The sequence below is a fragment of the Taeniopygia guttata genome, chromosome 21, assembly GCF_048771995.1.
Source record: "Taeniopygia guttata chromosome 21, bTaeGut7.mat, whole genome shotgun sequence".
NCBI classification, from domain to species: Eukaryota; Metazoa; Chordata; class Aves; order Passeriformes; family Estrildidae; genus Taeniopygia; species Taeniopygia guttata.
This window is the reverse complement of record NC_133046.1, coordinates 3218954-3233647: the sequence shown is the minus strand read 5'-3', so window position 1 is coordinate 3233647 and position 14694 is coordinate 3218954. Positions and strand designations below refer to the sequence as shown.

The 14694-nt window shown below is 53.6% G+C and overlaps 3 protein-coding genes and 1 long non-coding RNA gene across 7 annotated transcripts in view; 2 read left to right on the top strand and 2 right to left on the bottom strand.

Annotated features, from left to right (window-relative positions):
- Positions 1-636: 636 nt before the first annotated feature.
- LRRC47 (leucine rich repeat containing 47) lies at positions 637-5455 on the top strand. Its single transcript, XM_002192629.7, has 7 exons — positions 637-1319; positions 1414-1857; positions 2556-2672; positions 2984-3099; positions 3423-3525; positions 3897-3986; positions 4165-5455. The coding sequence occupies exons 1-7, from the start codon at positions 681-683 to the stop codon at positions 4375-4377; spliced, it is 1722 nt and encodes a 573-aa protein (XP_002192665.5). The 5' UTR covers positions 637-680; the 3' UTR covers positions 4378-5455.
- A 221-nt stretch (positions 5456-5676) lies between these two features.
- CCDC27 (coiled-coil domain containing 27) lies at positions 5677-8526 on the bottom strand. Its single transcript, XM_030289276.4, has 6 exons — positions 8202-8526; positions 7273-7403; positions 7055-7132; positions 6570-6782; positions 6013-6117; positions 5677-5897 (listed from the first exon to the last, which is right to left on the bottom strand). Exons 1-6 carry the CDS (start codon positions 8299-8301, stop codon positions 5763-5765), a joined length of 762 nt encoding a protein of 253 aa, XP_030145136.4. The 5' UTR covers positions 8302-8526; the 3' UTR covers positions 5677-5762.
- A 990-nt stretch (positions 8527-9516) lies between these two features.
- LOC115498003 (uncharacterized) lies at positions 9517-12793 on the top strand. Of its 2 annotated transcripts, XR_005982343.2 has the most exons (3): positions 9517-9863; positions 10254-10361; positions 12420-12793. It is a non-coding gene; the product is annotated as an uncharacterized lncRNA (long non-coding RNA). The 2 variants fall into 2 exon arrangements; XR_012051650.1 differs by having other exon boundaries at positions 10254-12793.
- The window catches only part of TP73 (tumor protein p73), a 28999-nt gene continuing 27034 nt past the window's right edge, over positions 12730-14694 (bottom strand). For 2 of the 3 annotated variants that reach the window (XM_072917268.1, XM_012570383.5), the window contains exon 14: positions 12730-13675. In XM_072917268.1, the coding sequence (XP_072773369.1) occupies positions 13355-13675 (321 nt within the window). In that variant the 3' untranslated portion in view covers positions 12730-13354. The remainder of the gene's footprint in view (positions 13676-14694) is intronic. The other variant, XM_030289274.4, reaches the window with a different exon arrangement.

Sequence of the window (14694 nt, the reverse complement as noted above, 5' to 3'; positions counted from 1 at the left end):
CTGAACAAGTGTGTGCTGTATGTGTGAGAGCTGCACATGTGTGAGCTGTAACCGGACCTGTGTGATTGTACCATGTGTGCTGTAGCTGTGTGAGCTGTAACCGAATCTGTGTGATTGTACCATGCGTGCTGTATGTGTGTGAGCTGTAACCGGACCTGTGTGACTGTACCATGTGTGCTGTGTGTGTGTGAGCTGTAACCGGACCTGTGTGATTGTACCATGTGTGCTGTATGTATGTGAGCTGTAACCGGACCTGTGTGACTGTACCATGCGTGCTATAGCTGTGTGAGCTGTAACTGGACCTGTGTGATTGTACCGTGCGTGCTGTATGTGTGTGAGCTGTAACGGGACCTGTGTGACTGTACCATGTGTGCTATAGCTGTGTGAGCTGTAACCGGACCTGTGTGACTGTACCATGTGTGCTATAGCTGTGTGAGCTGTAACCGGACCTGTGTGACTTGTACATGTGTGAACTCCACCTGTGCAAGCTGTGCCTGGCCCTGTGCGGCCCCGCTGGGGCAGCCCCGCGGCTCGGCAGCGATGCGGTGCCGGTTTGCCCTCGTTGAAGGCATCGCCGCGCCCAGGAGCGGTGCAGCCATCCCGGCGGGCCCTCCCCGGGGCGGGGCCGTGCGGGGGCGGCCCTCGCACGGCGGCGGCGGTCGGGCGGGGCTGTCGGCGCGATGGCGGCGGCGGGGCCGTGGCCGGAGCTGGAGGCGGCGGCGCGGGAGCGGCGGCGGGAGCTGTCGCTGGCGGGCGCGGCGGTGGCCGAGCGGGTGGCGGCGGGCGGCGGGCGGCTGCCGGAGGCGCTGCTGGCGCTGCCGCTGCTGCAGTCGCTGGAGCTGAGCGGCTGCGCGGCGCTGCGGGAGCTCGGCCCGGGCGTGGCGGCCGCGCTGCCCGCGCTGCACACGCTGGTGCTGAGCCGCAACGCGCTGGGCCCGGCCGGGCTGGGAGCGGGGCTGGGCGGGCCCCTGCCCGCGCTCCGCCTGCTCGACCTGTCCGGGAACGGGCTGGAGGCGCTGCCCGCCGCGCTCGGCGGCACCGGGAGTGGCGGCGCGGGGGACGCGGCCGCGGCCTTCCCGCAGCTGCGCAGCCTCAACCTGAGCTCCAACCGGCTGCGGGAGCTGGGCCCGGGGCTCGCCCGCGCCGCGCCGCAGCTGCAGGAGCTGCTGCTGGCCGGGAACCGGCTGCGGGCGCTGCCCGGCGGGCTCCTGCCCCACGACGGGCCGCCCGCGCCCTTCCCGCTGCTCAGCCGGCTGGACGCGGCCGACAACGAGGTGGCCGAGCTGGGCGCGGACATCGCGGCGCTGCCGGCGCTCAAGGTGCGAGCCGGCCCCGCTGCCCCGGCCGGTCCCCGCTCGGTCCCCGCGGTGTCCCGGTGGCGCGGCCCTGACCGCCCCGTCTGTGTCCCCGCAGAGCCTGGACGTGGCCAACAACCAGCTGCGGGAGCTGCCCGCCGCGCTGGCCGACTGCCCCCGCCTGAAGGAGGCCAACTTCAGGGGCAACCAGCTGAGGGACAAGCGGCTGGAGAAGATGGTCAATGGGTGCCAGACGAAGGCCATTCTGGAGTACCTGCGGGCCGGGGGCCGTGCGAAGGGGAAGGCCGAGAGCGCCAGAGAGGACGTCAGGAAGAAGAAGAGGGAGAAGCAGAAGAAGGACAGTGGGGATGGGGAGCAGGATGAGGTGGAAGAGGCGAGCAAGCTGCTGGTGAAGGTTCTGCACGTCTCTGAGAACCCAGCGCCTTTGGTGGTCAAAGTGAGCCCGGGTGTCAAAGATGTGCGAGCCTTCATCGTGTGCTGTGTGCTGAAAGGAGTGAACTTAAAGCCAGGAAATGCTCTCAAGAGATTCCTGACCGTGCAGGTAACAGCTCAGCCTCGTGGTACTCATTTGGAGTGGGAATATTACTGGTAGAGTTGGAAATAGCCTATTATAGGCCCCTTCCAGCAGATGGGTTTGGGAAGTTTAAGGTGAGCTCCTCACCCAGCAGGTGTGAGGGTATAGAGTGGTCCCTGCCAGCAGCACATGCCTAGTCCGCCTGAAATCAGCAGAACTGGTTTTTGGGAAGGACCCATCAGAGCTCAAGTATTGCCGTGAGGGCAATGGACGCACACACATTTGTGTTGTGACTGTAACAGCAGCTTGTTAGTGCTGTGGAACCTGTTAGAAGCTAAAAATAGCCCCGTGTCCATGTGTAGAGATCCCCTGGATTGGCTCCAGCTTCCCTGATCTGTTAAAAGCATGTTACACACTCAGCTTTCTGACTGAGGTGTCCTGCCCTGGGCCTGCTGCTCACCTGTCCCTTAGGTGGCAGGTGGGAGCTGCTTTCAGGTTACAAGGCTTGAGTATTTGGGATTGCTCTCTGACTTAACATTTGTTTCCCTGTAGAGAAACATGTTGTCAGGCTTTGCCACCTTTGTAATGGAGATACAGGTGAAGGGACGGCTCTGTTTTAGTCACCTGGCTGGTAGTGCTGCATTAAATACAGAAGAATCTGCACGTAGGAGGGATAAATCACATTGACTTTGTGATCTATTTTGATGGCATCCTTTGTGTTTCAGACCAAGCTGCACGAGGACATCTGTGAGAAGCGCACAGTGGCCACCATTGCCACCCACGACTTGCAGCTGGTCAAAGCTCCTCTGACATACGATGTTCAGCCTCCTGATGAGCTCAAGGTAGCGCTTAAGAGTGCTTTCTTACCCCACAGAGCCTAGAAAACAAACTCCAGGAACCTTACTTCAGATGCTGCACTGATTTCCTTGCTGTCCTGCTGTACCAGGTGCCTGGTTTAGTACTAGCGATTGGGCCTGTTTTTCAAGTGGGCGTTACAGCAGTCCATGTGAAATGGAAAGTATTTCCATGCTGAAAAAGGCATGACAACATGCAGAAATATTGTTTAATTATTGACTTGCTTACAGGGGAGTGTTGTAGCCCTGGTGTTTGAGTGCAATTGAATAAAAATGTTTTGTTTTCCTGTGTGGTGCAGATCATGCCCTTGGGTCGGAAGGAGATCAAGGCAAAGGATCTTCTCCGCCAGCTGCAGCTGGAGGCTGAGGAGCAGCGGAAGCAGAAGAAGCGTCAGAACGTCTCTGGGCTGCACAAGTCAGTACCTTGTTGTGGTTTTCTCACGTCCATTTAGGTGACTACACTGAGGATGTGACAGATCTGTTTAGAACAGCAGATAGAAGGCAAGCAGAGAGGATTGAAGGGTGTGTGGTGCACATGCTGTGAGCTGAGGGAATCAGGGATGAGGTAAACTTGACATAATACAGCAGATGGGCTGTAAAGCAGTGTGTGGGCCTGCCCTGTGCTGTTCACTGCTCGTGCAGAGATCACACACTAATTCCTGTTTGTCACTATTTCCTGCCATTGTGTCCAGCTGCTCTCTCAGTCACTCGCTTCTTGCTGCTTTGTTCTCGTGGCAGGTACCTGCAGCTGCTGGATGGCAAAGACAACTACCCGTGCCTGGTGGATGCTGAAGGTGCTGTGATTTCCTTCCCACCAATAACCAACAGCGAAAAAACAAAGGTACAACCCATTCATGGGAATACATTAATTATTAAGCAGTGTTTCTTTCTATTGAGAGATGTTTAACTCAAAGATATACACAGTTCTGTAAAACTTGTGCTTGTAGTCCAGTTTATATGGGCTCCACTGTCAGACTGAGAGGGATCTGGGAGTTAGTTTTACCTCTGTAAATCTGTTCCAAAGCTGCAGCCTGCTTATGCAAAGGCTTTCTCAAAGGAAAATAATATGGTTTTTGATTTGTAAAGAACAGCAGAGCTTTGCCCCTGATTAAATGAGGGAAAGCCTTCAGCTCTGTGTGCTGGGATGTGTCCAGGGGGCTGTGGGTAAGCTGCTCTGACTCCTGACTTGCTTCATCTCTGAAACCCTTACAGATTAGAAAAGAGACCCGGGACCTGTTTCTGGAAGTGACTAGTGACACCAGTTTACAGATCTGCAAAGATGTGATGGACACCCTTATCCTGGTAGGGAGTTCCGGAAAAAATTCTTCTGTTCTTGGGAGGGGCTCCTACCAAACGTGTCATTACTCACATGCATTGAGAAGAACACAGAAGCTGATTTGTATTTTAGTACTATTGCTACTCCCTCTCTTCGTTCTCTGCTACAGAATTGATGTTATTCTCTGTATTTTGCTTTTAACAGAAAATTGCAGAGCTGAACAGATCTGCCTTGGAGAACAAGGAAGGCTCTGGTTCAGATATGGAAGTGGATGCTCTCTGTGGACCAGGGAATTCGAACCTGCCCTTGGTGGTGGAGCAGGTGCGAGTGGTGGACACGGATGGGAACTTGAAAGTACTTTATCCTTCAAAAACGGACCTGGCCACAGTTTCCTCTCTGCTGACTGTGATCCGTTAGCAGCTGTCTGAGCTGAGCGAGGATTCCCTTTACTTTAGTTTGTTTTTTTTTCTGTATATTCAACAACACAACTGGTGCACAGTGAGATGGTTTGGGCTTTTAAAGAAAAGATGTGGAGCATCCTCCTGGGAAGGCAGTGGCTTCAGAGTTTGATGAGCTACAGCAAGGAGAATTGGGATCTTTCACCCTTGACAGAGATCATCAGCATTAGGCCTGTGCAAAAGAGCAGCATCTTCAAACATGGACTAAAGGCAGAATGCAGCAGAGAAAATCATTATGATGTTTAAAACAAGCACAGTCACATTTTTCTGCAAGATCACTTTTTCCTCCTGGTGTTTCATCTGGATCATTATTATGGCAGCAGAGAAATGCAGCAATTGACAGTGTGGAACTGAGGTCCTCTGCTGGGTACAACCTGGAGTCAGAATGCCAGAGTGCTTTGCTGACATCTTGTTCTGCAGAATTTTATCTGGAGTAACTGTGAACATTTAGTTGCTGTCAGAACTTGAGGCATGCGTTTTAAAGGGACGGTTTCTGTGTTCAGGCATGAGCACAGCTTCTGTTTTTAAGGGATTTGTTGAGTCAGCTGCAGGGTTTGTGTGTCCCATTGTGTTTCAAGGCCATCCTCCATCCCTGTGGGAATTGTGGTGACATTGTGTGTGCCCAGAGAAGAGTTACTGTGGTTGAGCTCTGGCTTTGTTCTTGCTGAGGAGGTTCAGGTCCATTCAGAGCTGCCTCCAGCTGGCACTGAACTCCCTGTCCCCCTAGAGTACAAGCACTGATGCCCAGAGTGACCCTCCTGGAGCTTTCTGCTCCAGGTCCCACCCACATATTTTTACCTTCCAAAATACAGACAGCTGGAGCAGATCTTGTTTGGCAGTCTCTGGGTGATCTATATGTGTGGGTGAGCACGGGTGTGAACTCACACCTCTCCCTAAGTCAGGGTGACCCCCAGATTGACTCTCTTCTGGTAAAAATGATATCTCAGAGCTCTGACTGAACTGCTGCTATGTCAGATATATCCCCATGTTGGGACTTGCACATGGAATGGAAAATTAAAACAGCTTTTGCAGCCCTGGCACTGTCCCTCATTTTGGCATTGGGGGATGTTCAGTCATGTCACTCAGAAACTTCCCAAGGCAAAAATGGGAATTATACACTTCCTAGCTGCTTGTATGCAAGCCATCCTTGTGCTTCAGGCTTCTCTGGGAAGTCAAGTGTTACTACACACCAAGGACTTCCAGTGACTTGTGCTCTGAGTTGGCTGAAACAACGGAATCAGATAGTCCCACAGAACTCGGTGACAGTAAAATGAGTTTAATTTCTTGTAAGGCACCAGCTCCGAGCTGAGAGCCTGAGGCTGGTGATGGGTTCTGGCTCAGCCTTCAGAGCTTTTCCATCCTGGAGGATTTCCTTCTCCTTGATATTGTTGCTGTGCTGCTGTCGCTGCTGAACAGGGACGTTTTGCTGCCCTTGTTCTTCAGCTTCTGCTGGTACTCCGTCCGCTCATTAATGATTTTCTGAAAATCAGCGATATGTGAAGGGGTGGGGAGGCTGGGAGCAGCACTGCAAAGTGTTCTCTTACCTCAGCAGTCCCTTCCTGGCTGCTGGAAGCTGTCTGGAAGAGCCACATACCTGCATTGCCTCCAGCACCTCATCGTCCGTGAGCTCGGCCTGGGGGTCCTGGATGCCCTCCACGCAGAACGTAGCCTGGATTATTTTGTTTCGAAACCTTTCAAACTTTGGATAAAAGAGGACAGCAGGTGTGTTCAGTCTTTATGTGCAATTCCTTGGCGTTTGCATGGATTTACAGAGACTGTGCTGTCAGGCTTGGGCAAAGGACCGGTGAATGATGATGTGGAGAGTGTTTATGTGAAAGGACAGGCGGTTTGGGCTTCACTGGAAGTGCTGTGGTACTTATGTGGGTCTAGGTGGGCTCTTCCCCCGGCACCAGGCACATCTGCCTGCAGGAGATGCCTTTAGGTTGGTTCTTGTTACCTTGGGTCTGGAAGGATGTTAGAAATCTGGTGATGTAACTGATCTGAACTCGATGTTTCTCAAGGGTTTCTGGTATTTTAGGTCTGTTTTCTTTATAAGTGGCACAAGAGCTGCCTGCTCCACAGCTAGGGAGCAAATGGATTGAGATTCCCAAGAGGGAGACAGGGCTCTGAGGTGAAAGAGGCCATGCTTACCTTGCTGCTGATGATCTCCAGTGCCACTCTGGTTTGCAGCTCTGTGTGCTGCAGTGCCTCAACCTGGCCCTGGATCTCCTTCTGGGCCTGTTTCTGCTCCAGGAGGTGGAGGCGGGCGGTCACAGCCTCAGCCTGCAGCCGGCTGATTGTCCCCTGTAACTCACTGATGAGCTTGTTCTGCTCAGCCAGCTGGGATTCCTGTTCTGTGACAACCTGAGCAGACACAGAAATCCAGCTGTCACTGGGGAGAAGAGAGTGAGCAAGTTTGGCCTCATTTTCCGACTATTTGGTCTGAATGCTTCCTGGGCAGGATCTAGGGACTAACAACCTCACCGGTACTGGTAGCTGTTATTATTTGGTGTTTTCTCTAAAACACCAACTTGGATTGAGTAGGGGTTTTATATGCCAAACTCCACCAGCCCTAAAACCAGCCCAGTGAAGCAGCAAACGCCAGACTTTTCTGTAGAGGCTTTGCACGAATTCACCTGTTGAAGGTTGTGGTTCTTCTCCTCCATCATCATCACCGCTTCTTCCTGCCTCTGTTCTTCTGTCAGGCTGCAAAACTGGAAGGAGAATATTTTACACTTCAGTTTGACAGCTACATGTGTCCCTCCTGCCAATGAGAGAGGGACATGTAGCAAAAATCCTAAATTTCCAGCTGCTGTCTCATGCTAGCCATGGCCACCATGCTCTTGGGCTGTACCTTGTCAGACACAGCTTGGAGCTGGACTTCTCGCTCTCTCAGCTGCTTCTGGAGCAATTCCTTTTCAGATCTGATTCTCCGAATCTCAGATTCTTGGATCTCCATCTGTCTTTGCAAGGAAGTGATGGCACCTGTAAAGTGGGAGAGTACTTTCAGCAAAGCAAATCCCCGCTGAACACTCTGTGGCTGCTTTTTCACATGAGCATAAGCAAAGCCACTGTGGGAACAGACTTGGGTCACATTAATGCTGCAGCTTCAGTGATTCTGGGTGATAATGTGGTTTGTGGTGCTTTGCTGGGATGTGGGTTTGTACAGCCTTGAGAAGAAAAGGTGGTTTCACTTCAGGGTGATCTAATTGTGGCCTTGCAGTACCACAAGAAGCTGACAAGAGAGAGAATTTATAAGGGCCTGGAGTGACAGGACAAGGGGGAATGGCTTCACATTGATAGAGAGCAGGGTTAGATTGGATATATGGAAAAAATTCTTCCCTGTGAGGGTGGGGAGGCCCTGGCACAGGTTTTCCAGAGAAGCTGTGGCTGCCCCATCCCTGGAAGTGTCCAAGGCCAGGTTGGATGGGGCTTGGAGCACCCTGCGATAGTGGAAGGTGTCCCTGCCATGACAGGGGGTGGGACTGGGTGACTTTTAAGGTCCCTTCCAACCCAAACCATTCTGTTACTCCATATGTATTAACCCGATTCTGAGGTGGGCTCTGAGGACGCGCAGAGTGGGCACCTCGAGCCCCGCTTGGCCGCTCTGCTCAGCGCTTTCTCTGCCGGGTTTTCTCATGTTCTTCACTACAAAGGGGAGAAAGCGTTTTCAAATTCTTTTCAGCCTGTGAGCCACGCCCTGTAATGTTTCCAAGGTGAAAGGAGCCGAATCGAACGAGACCTCGGCAGGTAAAGGCGTGCCCTGGGCACCTCCCGCGGTACCTATGGCCATCTTGTGGTCATCCTTGGCTTTCCGCAGCTCCTGCCGGAGCTGTTCCATGGTTTCGGTGAGCGCTGGTCCCTGCAAACCGGCGGCTTCCATGGGGCTGCGGCGCACCGGGGCCTCTCCCGGCGCTGCCGGGCAACGGCGTGAGGCGGGCGGGCTTTGGGCTTTCGGCTTTCCGCTTCCGAGTCAGTCTGAGCTCTCGGAGCTGTCGGTGCGGCGGAGCCGGGCGCCGTGGAGACGCTGTTGTGCACAGTTGCCCCTCAGGGCGCGCCGCCACCGCATCCTGCAGCGCCTCAGCCCGGGCCGCCACCGCCGCTGCTCCGGCAGCTCGGGCTGCGCGTCCCGGGGCTGCGCTGAGGCACCCGCTGCTTCCCGGGCTCACCCGGCCTTTCCTGCCTCACCGACCGGTGCTCGGGCTCACTCGGCCCTTCCCTGCCGGGCCCGCCGCTGCCCGGGCTCATCCCACCCTTCCCTGCCTCACCGACCCCTGCCCGGGCTCATCCCACCCTTCCCTGCCTCACCGACCCCTGCCCGGGCTCATCCCACCTTTCCCTGCCTCACCGACCCCTGATCGGTCTCATCCTGCCCTTTTCTGCCTCACCGACCCCTGCCCGGCCTCATCCCACCTTTCCCTGCCTCACCGACCCCTCCCCGGGCTCACCCGGCCTTTCCCTGCCTCACCGACCCCTGCTCGAGCTCATCCCACCCTTCCCTGCCTCACCGACCCCTGCCTGGGCTCACCCGGCCTTTTCTGCCTCACCGACCCCTGCCTGGGCTCACCCGGCCTTTTCTGCCTCACCGACCGGTGCTCGGGCTCACCCGGACTTTCCCTGCCTCACCGACCCCTGCTCGGGCTCATCCCGTCCTTTTCTGCCTCACCGACCCCTCCTCGGGCTCACCCGGGCTTTCCCTGCCTCACCGATCCCTGCCCGGGCTCATCCCGTCCTTTTCTGCCTCACCGACCCCTGCTCGGGCTCATCCCACCCTTCCCTGCCTCACCGACCCCTGCTCGGGCTCATCCCACCCTTCCTTACCTCACCGACCCCTGCCCGGGCTCATCCCGCCCTTCCCTGCCTCACCGACCCCTGCTCGGGCTCACCCGGCCTTTCCCTGCCTCACCGACCCCTACTCGGGCTCATCCCACCTTTCCCTGCCTCACCGACCCCTGCTCGGGCTCATCCCGCCCTTCCCTGCCTCACCGACCCCTGCTCGGGCTCATCCCACCCTTCCCTGCCTCACCAACCCTTGCTCGGGCTCATCCCGCCCTTCCCTGCCTCACCGACCCCTGCTGGGGCTAATCTTGCCCTTCCTTACCTCACCGACCCCTGCTCGGGCTCATCTCGCCCTTTTCTGCCTCACCCGCCCCATCCCAGTCTCACCCGACCCCCGCACAGTGTCCCGATCTGGACCGGTGCTGGTCCCCCTGTGCCGGGCACTGCTGAGGCCCTTTGAGTGCTGTGTCTGGTTCTGTCCCTCACTACAAAAGAGGCTCAGTGTGGGCACAGGAGGGCACGGAGCTGGGCAAGGGGCTGGGGAGTCAGCCCTGCAGTTCCTGTACAAGAAGGTGCGGGACAGCCGGGCGCTGGGCAGGATCCAGCGGATATCAGCCATCAGCAGCCTCCATCCTGCAGCCTCTCTGAGCCTGCTGAGAGCCTCAGGTACCCAGCAGCTTCTGCTGAAGAGTCTGGGCTTCACTCACAGTCGTGGAATGGTTTGGGTGGGAAAGGATATTTAAGCTATCTGTTCCACCCCCTGCCATGGGCAGAGACAACTTAGCCAGACCAGGCTGATCCAAAACCTGTCCTGGAAATGTCTCTGTGTTCTATGGGAATTCCCCTGAATTTGAATAGCCTTAAGATCCATGGGGAGGAGGGAGGAGCATGTTTTGAGGAATGTCTTCTTTACCAAACTTCATTTTTGTACATTTTTTTGTCCCTTTAATTTCTTCACTGTGGGGGCTTTTTATACCCTCTCTGTGCCGTTCAGAAATGTAAATTGGCTGTGGGTTTCAATATGGAGACATTAATGCCCAGTTTTGGTTCTCCCAGGTGGAATTTTTTACAATGCTGCCATGCATGACATAGATATTATCAGTTTGTTGTTGTGAGAGAGTGTGCCAGATACAATATTTTCCCTGGGCCATGCCTTCTGTGCAGGTAAGAATGAGTATTTTGATGGTTTATTGGGTACTTCTGGACTTCACGGTTAAAACTGGGAAGAAAGAACAAGAGCATTATAGCCATGACAATTGTTCCATCATGGAGCAGCTGAGCAAACAGGCTGGTGGAACAGAAGGCAGGTTCCTTGGGGGTATTTGGTGAAGATCTCTAAATTTGATAAATCTCCTGATGTGAAGCACTTGCAGTGGAATTATCATTGAATATGACTCTGCAGGACACCAGGTTTAGAACCAGAGTGCAGAAAATACCGACCTAAGGCTTGAGCTCACAAGAATGTCAATGAAATGTTTGTTCTCTGCTTTCTCTGGCCCTTCCCTGTGGATCCCAGCACAAAGCTGTGTGTTTGCTCTGGGTCATGTTGGGCTGATGTGCACACTTTGGGTTACCACACTCATTTAAATGAACTATAAAAGGTGGAAGGTGCAATTTTTAAAATGGAAATGCAGAGTTTTAATTAAGGTAATTGCAGCAGCTGCCAAGCTTGGCTGGCTGGGGTGAGAAGGGGCAGGATTCAATGCTCTCTTCCGTGGCACACGTTGAAATGCAGTGGCTCTGACTGTTCCTCTCTGGCTGTCACATGCCAGTTTTCAAGATCTTTTGAAACTTTTTTTTTTTTTTAGATTTTTATTTAGTTACAACAACATTCTTGACTTCCTCCATTTCAAGGCATTAGTTTATAAACTTCTTGCAAGAACATTTAGTTCAATCAATTTCCAATTCCTACCTGTTGAATATATACTCCTAAAACTAGAAATAGTGGTGAAATTTGTATTCTTTTTGGGAATTGTTTTTAACAGTGTAATTTTTCAAGCTCAGAAAAACTGTGAATTAATGCTTGTTCTCCATTCCATTCACTATTTTTTTACCATTTATTGAGAAAAAAAGTTTTATGTGTCCAGAAGCTGGTTTTTGCCTCTCTGTACTCGCTGTAGAAGATTAGTACACAATAGTGAGTTTCCTTTTTGTTTCAGTAGCTTCAGACCCTTTGAGGTCCTACAGTCGAAGGTTTACTCTGGGTTAAGAGGGCACTTTCTGTCCAGTTTTCATTTCCAGATGCAAAAATTCTCACATGTGCTTTTATTGAGTTACAAAAAAACCAAAAACAAACCAAAAACCAAAAAAATTCAACAACAAAAAAACAGCCCAAAATAAAATAAAAGAGAAACCACAGCTATAAAAATAACACATTTTCCAAAGATAACATTACAAAAAGTACAATTCCTACCACGGAGTGATCCATTAATACTGCCGGGAACAGCCCCGGGAACGCTGGAAATGTGAGTGGTTGTTGCGAAAGCTTTAAAGCATTAAAGTGCTTTACTGAGCCATTTCCTGGGGACACAGATTCACTGTCAGCCATGCCGGGGGAGTTCCCAACCCCAAAGGTTCCCAATCCCTGTGGTGTGAGAGGTGGGATGGCCTCAGGAATGGTGACTGCAGCTCACCGATACCCGAGGGAGAGGAGGGACAAGAGGCAACCTCTGTGTGCTGAAGGCTCAGAGCTGCTGTGGGACACACAGCCACAGGGCCGTGGGTGCAGCACATCCAGTGGTCACACTCCTGTCCCTCTTGGACAGGGAGCAGCCACTGCCTGCCTGGAGGAGCAGTCATATCTCATGTGAAGCCTCGTGGGACACGAGCTCTTCTTCTGCTCTTGCTTAGGGGCTCCAGGGCTTTAGGAAGGGTATCCAGTTCCTCCCCCAGCCTGGGGGTGATGGGAAGCAGGTGAAGGGCTGCCTTTGGAGGCTTCCAGAGGGAGAGTGCAGCAGTGGGAACGTGCTGGGCAGCATCATCTCTGTGCAGCTTCTCTCAGGCTGCCCAAAATCTTGAGTGACCCAGGGCTGAGGGGGCAGAGGCAGAAGCTCCCTGCCCTTCCTCCCACAGTGACAACTTCTGTGACTTCCAGTGCCTTTCCAAGAACTGTTGTGGGACATTGCCTTCCCAAATGTGGAGGGAATAAACATTCAGGGAGGGAACACACCTGTTTGTGTCCTTGCTTTCTGTGAGGGCTTTTTTCCCTGTCTGAATCAACAGAGACATTTCAGCTGGAGAAAATTATAAGGAACAGAAGAGACAGCCAGTCCATGCCATGCTCCAAAAAGATGGATTTACACCATGACATCCCAGCTTGTCAGGTCTGACCTGTCAACAAAACTCCCCAATGGAGCAGGGAAGGATTATCCAGACCTCTGACTTCCCAGGACAGTAACTCCTTCCTCCACAACTGCATGCAAGAGATTCAGAGGAGGGAAAAAACTGAGTTTTGAATAGATAAGGCTGGAGACAGGATTCTCTGCATGTTTACATGCTACAATATGGAATTAATTTACTTGACACTGCCGTGTCTCAGGAGTCAGTATCAATTTTTATAGCTTACACGAAAATAAATCTTTCTCCTTACAGCACAATGAGTTTACTGTATGTACATTCTGTTTATATACACCAACCTTTAAGTACAAGAACACATTGGTAATGGACAAACAGGATCTTTCTGGCTCTACAGAGGGCTGAGGGAAGGGGTACGCTTGGCAGTCCATGGAAAAGCAGGACGTGGCTTCACACGAGTCTCTGGCAATGCCTGCACAACTCAGGGCTGAGTCTGTTGCAGTGACAAAGCCCTCTCAGTTTGGGACACCACGGAGAACACGGACGGTGAGCAGGGGTGAGAAAAATGTGCTGTCCTTACACCGCTGGATGCAGGGAAACACAAATCACACAGTGCCTCCTGTGCCACGGGCAGGCAGAAATCCCGCTCTGGCTGCTGAGCTGGCTCGGCTGCCCTCCTTTCCTTCCTCCTACTCCTTACTTCCAGTTTCCTCCCCAGGCAGGCACCTCCTGCCTGGCTCAGGGCCTGCAGTTCCCCTGGATAACAAAATTAAACTTCTCCAGGCGCCCAAGGCCGCAAATACATTTTGAGGGTGGGGGGGTTTGTCACCCCGCCGGTGTCTCGCTGCCGCCTCTGGAGCCCCTCAGTTGATCTCTCCCTCCGTGAACTCCTCCTTTATGGACTGTTTGCGGGATTTGCAGTCCGGGAGGTCGAAGCCGAAGTCGGCCCAGTCGTCGGCGGCGCCGCGGTTGGGGATGGTGATGGTGTGGCGCACGCGGAAGTGCACGGCCTCCATCACCCGCTGCCGCTGCAGCTCGCCTGAGCTGCCGATGGAGATGGTGGAGGCGTTGCTGCTGGAGCGGATCAGCTGCTGGGCCCCGTAGTCGTGGCTCTGCTTGAGCTCCTGCAGGCCCCGCCAGATGAGCATCCGGTACTGCTCCGGGATCTTCAGTGCTGCGAGGTCCTGCAAGGACAACGCCGCTGAGGCAGGGCTGGCAGGGATGGGACTCTACCAGCAGGACAGAGCCCCAGGGTGTGCTTTTGGGGGGACACATGGGTGCAATGCCCAACAGAGCAGAGCTGGACCTCCCACCAAGGCCATGGGTGCATCATCCCCTGGGTTATTTCTTGTTCCAACCACAACTTTGCAGGTTGGAGACTTTTTGTTTTGGGAGGGGTTCACATCAAACTGAGGGAAGGAAGGGATCATTCCCCTTGAGCACAGGTTGCAGAGCAGCACGTGGAGCATCCTTGTGGCTGTGCACTTGGGATGGCCTCTGCTCTGCTCCTGGCCCAGGAGGCTGGAGCAGCACCAGCCTGGAGCACTGAGGTGGGTGACACCAGGAGAGGTGGGTGACCTCAGGCTGGGGATGTGTGCCAGGACACACACAGCACAGGGGGGAGCTGCCAGGGATCCGTGTTAATGCCAACACAGAGATTCACAGGAGCATTAACTGGAGCAGACAGCGAGTATGCAATTAGTAGCTACAAATGCCAACTCAGACACACAGCTCTGCCCTGACACAAGTTTTGGCCATTCCTAAATGCTCCTGTGGACAGCTGACAGGCGGTTATGGAGTTAGTTCAGCAAATGGTCCAAAACCAGGCTCAGGTTACACAACTGGCCCCAGCCACCAGTGACAAATCATCATCTCTCCGCAGGGTGTTGTAGCTGCCAGGTAGAGACACTGCTACACCTGCCTGGGGCAAAATGAGGTCAAAACAGGATCAGGCAGGAGCTCTGTCTCAGTCAAAACACCAACTCGGGGATTTACAGGGTTTTCCATGGCTCAAAGGACTCAGGATTGGTTTTTGGTTTTATTTTTCTTGTTCCTCTGATGGGCTGGGGAACAGCTCCGGTGCCACCCCTGGTACCAGCACCAGAGTGTGGCAGCAGCAGAGGCTGATGCTCTGGGTACACACAGGTATTTCCAGCATCCCCTCCATGCTTTTTCTGACAGATTTTGCCTGACCTCGGCTATT

Coding starts and splice junctions, on each gene's coding strand:
- CCDC27 (XM_030289276.4), bottom strand. CDS start 8,301: ATGGAAGCCGCCGGTTTGCAGGGACCAGCGCTCACCGAAACCATGGAA. Junction 6,118..6,569: donor TGGAGATCATCAGCAGCAAG/GTAAGCATGGCC, acceptor TTTTATCCAAAG/TTTGAAAGGTTTCGAAACAA. Junction 5,898..6,012: donor AGGTGCTGGAGGCAATGCAG/GTATGTGGCTCT, acceptor GCTGATTTTCAG/AAAATCATTAATGAGCGGAC.
- LRRC47 (XM_002192629.7), top strand. CDS start 681: ATGGCGGCGGCGGGGCCGTGGCCGGAGCTGGAGGCGGCGGCGCGGGAG. Junction 1,320..1,413: donor CGGCGCTGCCGGCGCTCAAG/GTGCGAGCCGGC, acceptor GTGTCCCCGCAG/AGCCTGGACGTGGCCAACAA. Junction 3,987..4,164: donor TGATGGACACCCTTATCCTG/GTAGGGAGTTCC, acceptor TGCTTTTAACAG/AAAATTGCAGAGCTGAACAG.